Genomic DNA, 10,962 nt, shown 5'->3' on the forward strand with positions numbered 1-10,962 from the left:
CTCATCTTCTATCCCCCCTCCAAACTGGTCAGAAAGCGCCCAGCAACAGGTACAACCCTGCAACCAGAGCTGGCAGGGGACATTGGTGGTGACATCCCAGGCTGCTCTGTCTGCGTCCAGAGCAGATGCTGTTGTGGGCAGAATGGAAATGGAACTGCCTCTTTAGCAGGGTTTTGCTTTCACGTTCTTCCTAATGGATTAGTTATAGAAAATACGTGAGGTTTTGCTCTGATCTCTCCATCGTTGTGTTGAGGATGGGACCGGCACCCTTTCCAACACTGCCTTCCCCTTGTTCCTCCCCGCTTTCCATAACGTTGCTGGTTTTTCTTGTTGCAGTCACGGACAAATTCACAGAGAGCATGTATGTGCTGGCCAACGAGCCCTCTGTGGCGCTGTACCGGCTCCAGGAGCACGTGCGGAGATCCCTGCCAGAGCTGGCACAGCACAAGGTGAGCCACGCTTTGCTTTGGGCTCCAGAGCTGTGCCACAGGCGGGTGCAAGCTATTTGGACGACTTGGCACATCGTCCCTATTTCACCTTCCTGGGGTAGAAATCAGCCACTGGGGTGTGAGAAGCTGCGGGACCCCAGCTTGGTCTGAAATATTGCAAATTTACCTGAGGTAAAGAAGGTTGAGAGTCCAACCCCGTGCTCACACAGCTGGACTTGTGCGTGAATACAAAGGAAAACAACCCGTCTTGTTTTGTGCAGGAGAGAGGGAGATGTTAAATCTTATTACCGCTGCCTACGCTGGGAGCTTTTTATTTCCTACATAAAATAAGGGGGAGGGGGAGAGGAGGGAAGAAGGGGGAGCATGAAGAAAAGTGAGGAGAGCCCACATGAGGCAAAGAGGGATAATGAATCGCGTCTCACAGCTGTGTTCCTGCTTTTCTCCAGAGCACGGAGCGCAGACACTTTAATGCCAGCCTTGTTGTCCTTCTCCCTCTTCTGCCAGTCATGATTCATTAGGAGTGATGTCTCATGAATAGATTACTGCTTCATGTCTATGCTAATGCACTGTCAGGCCCCATTTTTCACCTTTGCTTTACAGCCCTGGTTTCCAAATTAACCTGGATTGTGACACTTTATTATTCAATTATTTATTAGCGTTTCCTATACGTGTCTCCGTGTGCTGGTAGGTATATAGAGACATATATGTATGTATAGCACATGCTGATGTGATTGCATCACTGGCATGCAGAAGACAGGTTTGTAATCTTATTCCTGAGCTGTCACCTGCTTTCATTTAATCAAGATAGTCCCAATATCAGGGAATGTGTCCTGAACAAAAGGAAATGGAGCAAATTGTATGACAAGTCATGCAGAGGGAAGGGATCACTTTCCATCACTGAACGGGGATGAGGGTGAGGGGCAGTGCAGAAGCACTGATGGAAACGATGGTCGAGAGAAGGTCTTGGACACAGAGCAAGTTGTGAGGTAGTGAGGTTTATACCGGGCAAACCCCCTGCAAACCTCTGATACTCTCGTTTTCCCCACTCATCACACTCATTGCAGTTATCCGCAGCGTTCTGCAACCTCTCTGGCTCATCTAAGCTCATCTCCTGGCTGCAGCCATTCCAGAGGTTGCTCTTTTGTAGCCAGAATCGCTGCTGTTTTCTACTTTCTTCCTGTGAGAAAGGAGGTCACACCATCCTGTGGATGCCAAAAGCAAACTCAAAGACCCTGCGTGCCTCTGCGTGACTGCAGCTGTCGCAAGCACCAGATGCCTTTGGTCTTTGATGCCTTCGTGTTCAGCCTCGCAGCCTCCCTCCTGCCCTGGCCGCTAACCCCAGCTGGTGGCCTTTGTAGGAGAGGAAGAGCTCGCCGTGCAGTGTCTGAAGTGGTGACATGGTGCTCTCTGCCCTTGGACGCTGCCCCAGTGCTACCCCAGTACCTTTCCAGTGCTAGAAAATTTGGCAGAGTGAGGTGATGGTTGGACTTGGTGTTCTTAAAGGTCTTTTCCAACCAAGTTATTCTATGAAAACATTTCCTGATGTTTGCTTGGAGCCCCTGAGCCCAGGCAGCCGAGTCCCAGGAGAGAGGGATGTGCTTGGGGCCCTGACGGGGCCATCACCACAGCGGAGCAGTCGGTTCGATGGGGATGGATATTTTGGGTTGCTCTGCCAGAGCTTTGTGGGTAGACATTGGAACAGGAGGGTGTCGGTAGGGCTGTGCGCCATGAAAACGCTGTCAGGTTTCATCTACATCAGAGCAAAGGCATTAAAGTGAGGCGGGTTTAATTCTTCAGAACAGAAAAGAAGAAAAAGGAGCATTCTGTGTGGATCCATTCTCGGGTAATTTAGTCTCAAGATGTAGGTAATGTGTAAGGGAAACAGGATTTATTGGTGGTTTCCAGCTTCAGCCAGGCACCAACTCCTTCTCTGGCTGAGTTCTCCTGAGACAGAGCCTTTGAAATTTCCCAGAGGGATTAATCCCAGGAAAAACTGGGAAGAATTGGGCTGGGAGAAAAGTGTCTGCAAAGAGAAGGTCACCTCCATGCCTTTACAACAAGCAACTTCCTGTGATTTGATGAAATTATAATCTTAATACCTTCCTCGCCATCTCCAACTCTCCAAGCAGATTTACCAGCTCCCTGGTAAGAGCCGGCACGATGCGAGGCCCCCGCTGCCTCCGTGCATCGTCACTGCACTGCTGAGCCCCGCTCCGCACAGAGCGGCCTTTCTGGATTTTCCCTGATCTTTTGAGAACATCTCCTCGTTAATTTACTTCCAATTTATCATCAGTGCTATTGTCTATTAATAGCTGGCTTAAACTGCATCCAAGGGCATGTCCTGGGAATCTGAAGAAAGGACATCAAGAAAAGATTAAGAAGTGAGGAGCTCTTGGGAAAGGCTCTTGCTCCTAATTAAGGACATGAAAATCCCAGGAAGTGGTGGGGATGCTGGGAGCAAACATCACTGGCTCCGATACAGGGAAATGGTTCCAATATACAGGACCGCAGGTGAGCGGCTGTGACACGCGTGAGTGCGCCAGTGCGATGCCGGGGTCTAAATGGTCGTTAAGGATAATCTGGCACCTCTTGGAGAGAGCAGGGTGAGGAGCTGCAGGGAAGTTTCTGCAATGCAAAGCGTTTTCCCAGCAACAGTAAAACGCGATTGGACTCTGGGATGAGCGCAGTCTCTGTGGGGTTGCGAGTCCTGGGTTGAAGGACGCTCTCCTGCAGAGAGCTGCTGAGAGCGCTGCGTGCCGAAGCTTGTTTCTTTTGTGGTTTGAAACTGCGTGGTCAAGCGTCCCGATGTAGGGCAGGCTTTGAACAGCAGCAGTGATTTTGGATGCAGTCCAAGCTCCAACCCGACCTCCTTCACTCACAGAGAGAGGCCCTTGCATTCGCTCTGGCTTGTAACTGGAGCCAGCAGAATAGATGAGAATGAACTCCCATGAGAACAGATTTTAAAGAGTGCCCCAACCACTTAAGGACTTTTGAAACGTTATCTATTAGGCTACACCTCTGAATTCAGCTGTGCTCCCGTTGTGATTTGTGTATTTGTTTGGTGTTCCCTTTCCATGGAGCTGCAGCGTGCGACTATGTCCCGTGCCAGCACTGGCTGCGTGCAGCGCTCCAGCTTGTGTGAGTTCATGGGGCTCCTTCCAGCTCGCGAGGGGAGGGCACGGCACTGGCTGCTGCTTGGGAGCAGGCACCAGAGCTTCCAAGCAGACTGGAGGATGAAAACGTTTATGAATGGCAGGTCTAATGAAAGGAGGAATTTCAGTGCTGTGAAAAACTTTTACCTGGTTTTGCATGGATTAAGGACCGAACTCTAGCTGTTAGTTCAGATCCCAGCTGCCTGCAGGGCAGGAGATTGGGGTGATCCAAAACTCCCAGCCCATCCATTGCACTCAGTGCAGTCACTGGTTGCCTGCAGCCTGACTGACTGTGGCTCATGGACTCAAACATCTAAAAAACAAGGGCAATTTTGCCAGAGTATCCAAGGCATTGACATGAACTAGTAGCCCTTCCAGAAATACACACAGTAAGTGTTTCTTTTTAGATGCTAGTGCTTGGTGCCGGAGCACATCACAGGCTGTTAGCAGGAGACAGAATCCAAACTCAATTTCCAGCAAAGAGCAGCTGGAGCCCTCGCCTGGGCAGCGCTGGCAGAGCCTGTTGCTGTGGGCTGCGTCAATTCAGTGCGTACCTCACGCTGTCTCCTTCTCTTCTCTTCCAGTCCGACATGCAGAGCTGGGAGGAGCAGAGCCAAGGAGCCATCTACACCGTGGAGTACGCCTGCAGGTACAGGAGACTCCTCCAAGCAGGAGGGTCGCGCTTGCAGGTGGAGGGGTTGCGGTAGAAACAGAGCAGAAGCCACCTGCACTTCCCTGACACCTCCCTGGTGTAAGCAGGGGTGCAAGGGCGTGCGGCAGCGCCCTCTGAACCATTACGGTGGATCTCGGGGGGCTTGGCTTTGATGAGCGTGCCGGCTCTTCCCCGGTTCTGCCTGCGGTGCAGAGCTGCCCATCTCCTGCGGTGAACCCACCCACCAGCTACTGTGTGAAAACGCATAGGTCGAGGTTTCTTATTAATAGTCCTCTCTGTCAGGGGGTGTGTGCTCTAAAACCACTGTGCCTTTGGAAATACTGACCTCCAGCTCCTCCACCCCGCTCTTTTCTTCTTCCAGTGCCATAAAGAACATGACGGACAGCAGCGTGTATTTCAAGAGCATCGACAGCCTCCTCAAACACGCCATCGCCATGAAGGAGCAGCTGAACGCTGCACAGGGCCGCAGGTAGCAGGGGGATGTGACACTGCCTGTCTCTGAGTGACTCTGCTGGCTCGCGGAGGCTTTGGTGGTGAAATGCAGCCCGGTGCAAATATCCCAAGCTGTTAACTCACTAACACAATTCTAGGCTGTTAAAGAGCACGCTGCTTGCCTCCCAGCGATCTGCTGGCTTTGTTTACTGGGAAGCAAATAATCTCGTTTACAAAAGGGTAACTGGAAAATAATTTATTTCCTTGTTTCAAAAGGGATGTTTGGTTGTGTAATACATTAAATCTTTGTTGTGTCAGGGGCATTTGGAGTGGGATCATGGTACCGAGATGGAGCGGGTGCGAGGCTGCGTTTGGTGCTGTTTTCTGTTGTGTACGTGGCTTTTTTGGGGCAGATTCCACAGAGAGAAGTGGTGCTGACAGATGTCACAGAACGATGATGCATTTTTTTATGTTTGCAGTTGATCTGCAGCTACTAAAATATCTTCTAGCAGATTGTCTGAGTCTGGTGTGTTTGTCTCTCCTGAGAATGGTGTTGGTATTGGAGTCTGACTGGGTGGGAGTGACAAAATTCTCAAATGCCCGTCCCTGATAAAACCACCAAGTGAACAGGGAGCCCTGTCTCTGCAGAGTGACTCTGCCTTACATGTTTCTGGTTCAGGTTCCGTGTTTTCCCTGCTGCTCCTGTGGCAGAGTCACTCTGTGCAGCCCAGAGCATTTTTAGTGGTTTTCGTGGTGGTGTGACTGCAGCAATGCTGTCTCAACACCCGTCGGGGCTGCTCCGCAGTCTGCCCAGCACACTGAAAGGTCTGCTTGTGTAAGCTGCTCTCCTGCTGCGAGCAGGGAGAGTTTATTTGAGGGAGTCCCTGGTTCTTCACGTTTTACGGCTGCTGGTGCCCTGTTTGCCTGCTGGACATGACCCTCTCCTTCTTTTTACAGTGCTGTTGCCCCACAAGCCAAGAATCCTCCATCCAGTTCCTGATTTCGGACACAGTTGGCCATCCTCTGCTGCCGTCTCCAGCCCAGCTCTGTGTTCTCCAACCATGGGGAAGAGGGAGAAACCACCGCTCAATCTGCGAAGCTGCACAGAGTGTAACACAGCCTGTAACAAGGTGCTGCCCCCAGGCAGGCAAATTCACTGCCACTGGGGTCAGGACTGCCTTTGGGGGTGTTTTGGGAAGTACTCAGAAGGGAAATGTGGGGCTCTGTGTTTTTCCTCTCCAGTTCTACTTCAGTGGCAGACTGCTACGAGGTGTTTTTCTCTCTACTTCTTGGCCGCAGAAATATCGCAGGAAAAAAAACAAACTAGGTCTTGCTTTCAGTGTTTTGTAGATGGCCGTGCAAAGGCACGCTCCAGCTTTGTTCAGGAGGCATTCTGCAAGGAGGGTTTTCAATCTGTGTGCCAGGGAGTTGCTGGGTTTGGTTTGAGTGAGAACAATAATAAAAAGGAAAAAAACAACCAAGAAAGTTGTGGCTTAGTGGAGCTGGGGGGTCTTGAAGCCTGCTGGCTCTGCCTGTTGGAAAGGGCATGGAGCAAAAGAAGGACACACAGGGTTGGAGCCTTTCAAGTGAAAAAAGAAACCGTCCTGTTCTTCAAAAAAAACCCAAAACACAAACAAACAAACAAAAAAAGGACTTTCTTCATGCCCTGTTAAGCAGTGGAAAGCAGAGCTGTACACACAGCTTTGGAGGTCACTTTTAAAAAGATGCAACTTCAGTGTTAATCATAACCAGCAGTCCTGTTCTGCTGAAGAACTTACCAAGGATGCAGGGATCACAGCAGGGCTAAACTCAGTTTCCAAAGAAATCGCGTTGTGCTGATGGTAACGGCTGTCTCAGGTTAACAGCACGGGAGATGAGAGGGAATCTGCGCTGGTGGCCGCCTGTCACTCCCTGAAAATACTTTTCTGGCTGCTGATTGATGAGGAATTGGGGAGGAACAGAGTGTGGAGCTGCAAGGAGCCAGCAAGGTGTTGGTCAGCGCAGGGACAGAGCGAGCTCAGCCTGTCTGCATTTCAGCCTTTGGTGCTTGCGCTTTCTGCCCTGCATGCAGCAGAGGAGTGGCAATGCCTGCCAGCCACTGCCAGCACCGTCCTTGTTCCCTGGGTGACAAATGCCAGCGGTGTTGCAGGTGGCAGGAGGGGCTGGGGACCAGAATGGGGCTTTTGGCTTTGAGCAGAGGTGGCATCTTCTTGGTAAAAGAAGCAAAGAGGCAGAGGTTGGGAAAGCAACCACCCCCAGCTCTGGTGCAATATGACCTATATTAGGTTCTAAACAGCCATGGAAATCCTGGCTCTGGTGCCTGCAGCTCCCCTGGGATGAGACGGGGTGAAAAAGTCCTGCTTCTGCTTACACCAGAGTCGAGTCCTTGCCCGCAGCTCCAGGTTTGCGTGACAGCACATTCCTCATCTCCTGCGTGATGCCATTCCAGGGCTTGCCCTGTGCCTGCAGCAGGCCTGACTCTGCCGACAGCGTCCGGTGCGTGCGGGGAAGGTTGTAACTCTCCTTCTCAGAGCGACGCTCAGGGCTGCCTGAGGAGGTGAGGTTGCTGCTGGCCGCAGAGCCCAGCTGGGATTTCTGCTCTAGGAAAGAAGGGAAGGAAAACTCCCGATGGATCTCAGGCCGGGGCCAGGACGCAGCCGTGTTCTTCTTGTTCGGGTCACTGGCGGAGGATTCGCCGTGCTGGGCTGAGTCGTTCTCGTACAGGGTGTGAGAGACCTCGGAGCGGCTGCAGCGCGAAGCCTGGGAAGCCCGGACCAGGGCATGGGTCACTGTGATCAGGAGGACGATGATGCCAGAGGAGAGGATGCAAGCGCTGGCAATGCCGGCCTCCAGTTCAAACAGCAGCAGCATGTAGATGGCAAGAGCTGGGGAAAGGAGAGCACAGAACATGTTGAGAAACCAAAAGGACCAAAGCGATGCACACTTCAGGGCCGGTCACTGAGAACAGGAAGTTTGTACTACAGGAATGAGCTGGCAAAGCCATTTGCAAAACAAACCCAGGGCTGAAGTAGAAACCGAGCAAGCAGTGCAGGATGTACGGGCTGGGCTGAAAATGCATGGTCCCTGCTGGGCTGTGGTGGGGGGGAATGAGCACTTGCCTGTTAAATAGACTGAGACCCCGCAGCAGAACAAGCCGATGGCAGCGTGGCGAACTGTCCGGCTGTCCAGGAGGAACCAGTCTGCCCTGCAAAACAGGTGAGAAGCACAGGTCTGTGTAAGGTCTCCTGGCCATGGACTTGGTGCAGGAGAAGTACTGATGCTCTGGGCCCTGCTGAGAAGCTGAAACACTGGTTTTGCATAGAGCAGAGGTTCAGAGCTGGGTCACAAGCCCAAGGACCTCTGCTGAATTGGAGTTTGCTGGGCTGCGCAGCTCTGGGCTGTGCCCTTCCCCCTCTGAGACAGATTTTAAGATAGCTCAAAATCTCAAACTTTTCCTGCCTGGTTCCAGCTGTGCTTTGGAAACCAGATAGGAGCAGGGGCTCGGGGGAGAGCGAGGAATGGCTGAAGGCTTTTTGCAAGTGATTTACCCCTGTTCAGCAAACCCTGAAGAGCAAAGCAAGGAACAAAACTGAGGCCTTGTCAGGCCCATCTTCCCCTTAAAGAAAGGATGACAAGTGCTGGAGCACTGAATTTAAGTCAGGCCAGGTTCTCTCCTCACCCTCAGGATTGGATTTCCATGCTCAGCTCAGATTGCAAGCCTTTTGTATGGTGGGGGCTTGGTACTTGAATTGTGCTTAAAACACATGAGAAGACCAGCTCCTTTCCAGCAGAGCCTTTGTTTCCCACCAGCCCCGACCCCTGCATGCCCTCCTCTGAGCCCTGGCAGCGACAGCTCAGCTTGGGCATCTTTGGAGCTGGCAAAGTTCAGCCCTCGCTGGGCTTTGGAGGCTGCTGTCACCAGAGGATGCCTCTGCTAATTGGAGGTGGTTGTTAGGGGACACAGTGTGGTGTGGAGGACGGGTGCCAGGTGACTCAAGGGGTTGGAAATGTCAGTATTTGGAGAGATGCTGGCTGGGCTGGATGCTGGGAAGCCACAAACAGTCCCTTGAAACAACACAGGGGTGGCACAGGGCATCACTGCTCCCCCTGACTACCTTCAAAAGTCCTCAGGAGCCGTTGGAAACGTGCCCTGGCACCGAAGGCGCAGCAGCACACACGTCCTGGCAGGACCAGCTCTCGCGTCGCTCCTCTGCAGCAGCCACCACCTCCTTCCACCCTGCAGGGTGAAGTCGGCGCCTGAGGATGCCTTACCCTGGCCCAGGCTCCCGCCAGCATGATCTGGCCTCCTCCTGGGCTTTTTGTAGCCTCTCAGCCGTTGCCACCCGTGCAGGGAGCCTGTTAATAGACCTGGACCCGTTAATAAACCCTGGACCCGCCCCTCGCTGCTGCCAGGGAATAGCAGCCGCTTAGTTTTATTAATTACCTGAGTCGAGGGGGGGATTAGTGGGGACGAGAAGGACTTTGTTAGGAGCTGGCCCGCGCTATTGAGCGCGGCGCAGAGAAGCAGAGTGGTAATTCAGTGTGACAGCCCCAACGTGGGAAAGGTCCCTGGGACGTGAGCGGGTCCCCTAATGAAACCGGCGCCCAGTGGGGCTGGGCCAGCTCGGCCATGAGGAGATGGTGCCAATGGCATCCCACGGCGTGGGGGAGAGGGGCTGCGTCCCTGTGTCCCAAAAACCTGCCCTTTTCCTCCCAAACTTGAGCATAACCCTCAAGTTGCAGCTGGGGAAGCTGAGGCACGCCCAGATTAAGAGTCTAAGGGATCTCATATCACCTGCAGCAAAGCTAAAAGCAGCCTCTCGCTTCGCTGGGGCTCTGGAGAAGAGCACAGAAATGTTATCTAAAATCAAGTTGTGTTGTTGACTGCCCTGTAAGCCCTTGAAGGCGTCGCTGCCGTTGGATATGGGCTGCCCCACGGCTGGCATGCTCCATCCCTGTGACTTTGCATCTCGCTGCCTGATTAACACTGCTCCTGCTTCGCATCGGGATTTTTAAAGCTGAACTCCACAACTTCCAAACTGAGCATTTTACATCCCAAATCTAGAGCAGATCTTAGACAAATTTCCAGCTGACGGGGACTTTTCTGCAGTAAGTTTTCCAGCTCCCACCGAAAACAAAGTTTTTGCCATGGGAACTTTGTGTTTTGCCGAAATGTTTTGCTCTCCTTCGTTAATGAGCATCAGCTTCACTTGTGAGGAGACGCTGTCGCTTTCTGGAGGACCTCCAGCCACCATGCGGAGCGTGAGACGATGGGTTTGTCTAATTAGGGACAAAACTAACGGTTGAAACATTATCATTTCCTTTAAATGAGTTTTGATTTAAGTCGGAGCAGTCCCAAAATGGCCCTGTGGGGATGAGCTGCATGGAGGGACCTCCACGTACAGACCAGCTTCCACTGAGATGCTTTTAAATCTGATTATTTGCATGTTATTCTTTTCTTTTTAAAAAGGAGTGGAGCTGGGGCCGGGGCTGGGCCGGGCCAGCGCAGGCAGTGAGGAAGGAGAGGTCTGGACACCGTTTTGCCCGTGTAAATGTGCTGGTAATGATTAAATCAACACATGTCTATTGTTAATGATCCCAGGCCTGCGGTTGTTTTGGTGCTTCCCCAGTGGCCTGCGCAGTCACCCCGAAAAGCCCAGGTTCCCGCTGCACAGGGACAAGTCTCGGGTGGGATTTGTCTCAAACACACACAGAGTGGGGCCCTAACACCGGGACTGGGTTTACACTGGGATGTTCATAGGGAAATTGAGCAGCATATGTTGGGGCAGCTGGGTGGACGGGCTGCTGTAGGCTCACTCCCAGTTGATGGAGTCACTAAGCATAGCTACGCCCCAAATTCTGGGGCACCTTTACCGCCCTGGCACTCATCAGAGACAACCCCATGTCCTGGACAGGCGCTGCAGAGGTGGATTTTTGTGATATCCCAGTACTTGGCAGCATCATTCACTCCCCACAACTCCCTTTTGCAGGGGCAGTGACAAGGGGCCCGGGGCAAAGGCTGGATTTTGGGGTCCAGGAGGTGGCATCGTGGCTGTGCCTGCATCCATGCTGTGGGGACAGGCACTCTGTGACAGATCCCAGGGCAGCGGTGCCACCCTGCATCCCTCATTCCTCCAATCCCCCTGCACCCCCCAGCACCCTTCAGCCCCTGCTGCCCCCTAGACCACCCCTGAACCTCCCCTGCATCCCACAGCATCCCCAGGGCTCCAGAGCATCTTGGTGTCCTCCACACCCC

The 10,962-nt window shown here is 52.7% G+C and overlaps 2 protein-coding genes across 2 annotated transcripts; one reads left to right on the forward strand and one right to left on the reverse strand.

The window, feature by feature from the left end:
* Positions 1-335: 335 nt before the first annotated feature.
* MEF2BNB (MEF2B neighbor) lies at positions 336-5,818 on the forward strand. Its single transcript, XM_010183448.1, has 4 exons — positions 336-449; positions 4,186-4,250; positions 4,636-4,743; positions 5,664-5,818. Exons 1-4 carry the CDS (start codon positions 360-362, stop codon positions 5,704-5,706), a joined length of 306 nt encoding a protein of 101 aa, XP_010181750.1. The 5' UTR covers positions 336-359; the 3' UTR covers positions 5,707-5,818.
* Positions 5,819-7,073: 1,255 nt separating this feature from the next.
* On the reverse strand, positions 7,074-7,911 carry TMEM221 (transmembrane protein 221; the record flags this gene model as incomplete). The annotated part of the gene is made up of 2 exons (XM_010183449.1): positions 7,074-7,591; positions 7,826-7,911. Coding segments are annotated over 2 exons (604 nt in total), but the record flags the coding sequence as incomplete, so codon positions are not given.
* Between the last annotated feature and the right edge of the window lie 3,051 nt (positions 7,912-10,962).

This window comes from Mesitornis unicolor, unplaced genomic scaffold (genome assembly GCF_000695765.1).
Source record: "Mesitornis unicolor isolate BGI_N332 unplaced genomic scaffold, ASM69576v1 Scaffold40064, whole genome shotgun sequence".
NCBI lineage: Eukaryota > Metazoa > Chordata > Aves > Mesitornithiformes > Mesitornithidae > Mesitornis > Mesitornis unicolor.

Bases quoted from the DNA above. Each gene is read 5' to 3' on its own strand.
- MEF2BNB (XM_010183448.1), top strand. From the start codon at position 360: ATGTATGTGCTGGCCAACGAGCCCTCTGTGGCGCTGTACCGGCTCCAG. The intron at 4,251-4,635 runs GTACAGGAGACT...TTCTTCTTCCAG, and splicing joins ACCGTGGAGTACGCCTGCAG to TGCCATAAAGAACATGACGG. The intron at 4,744-5,663 runs GTAGCAGGGGGA...TTCTTTTTACAG, and splicing joins AACGCTGCACAGGGCCGCAG to TGCTGTTGCCCCACAAGCCA.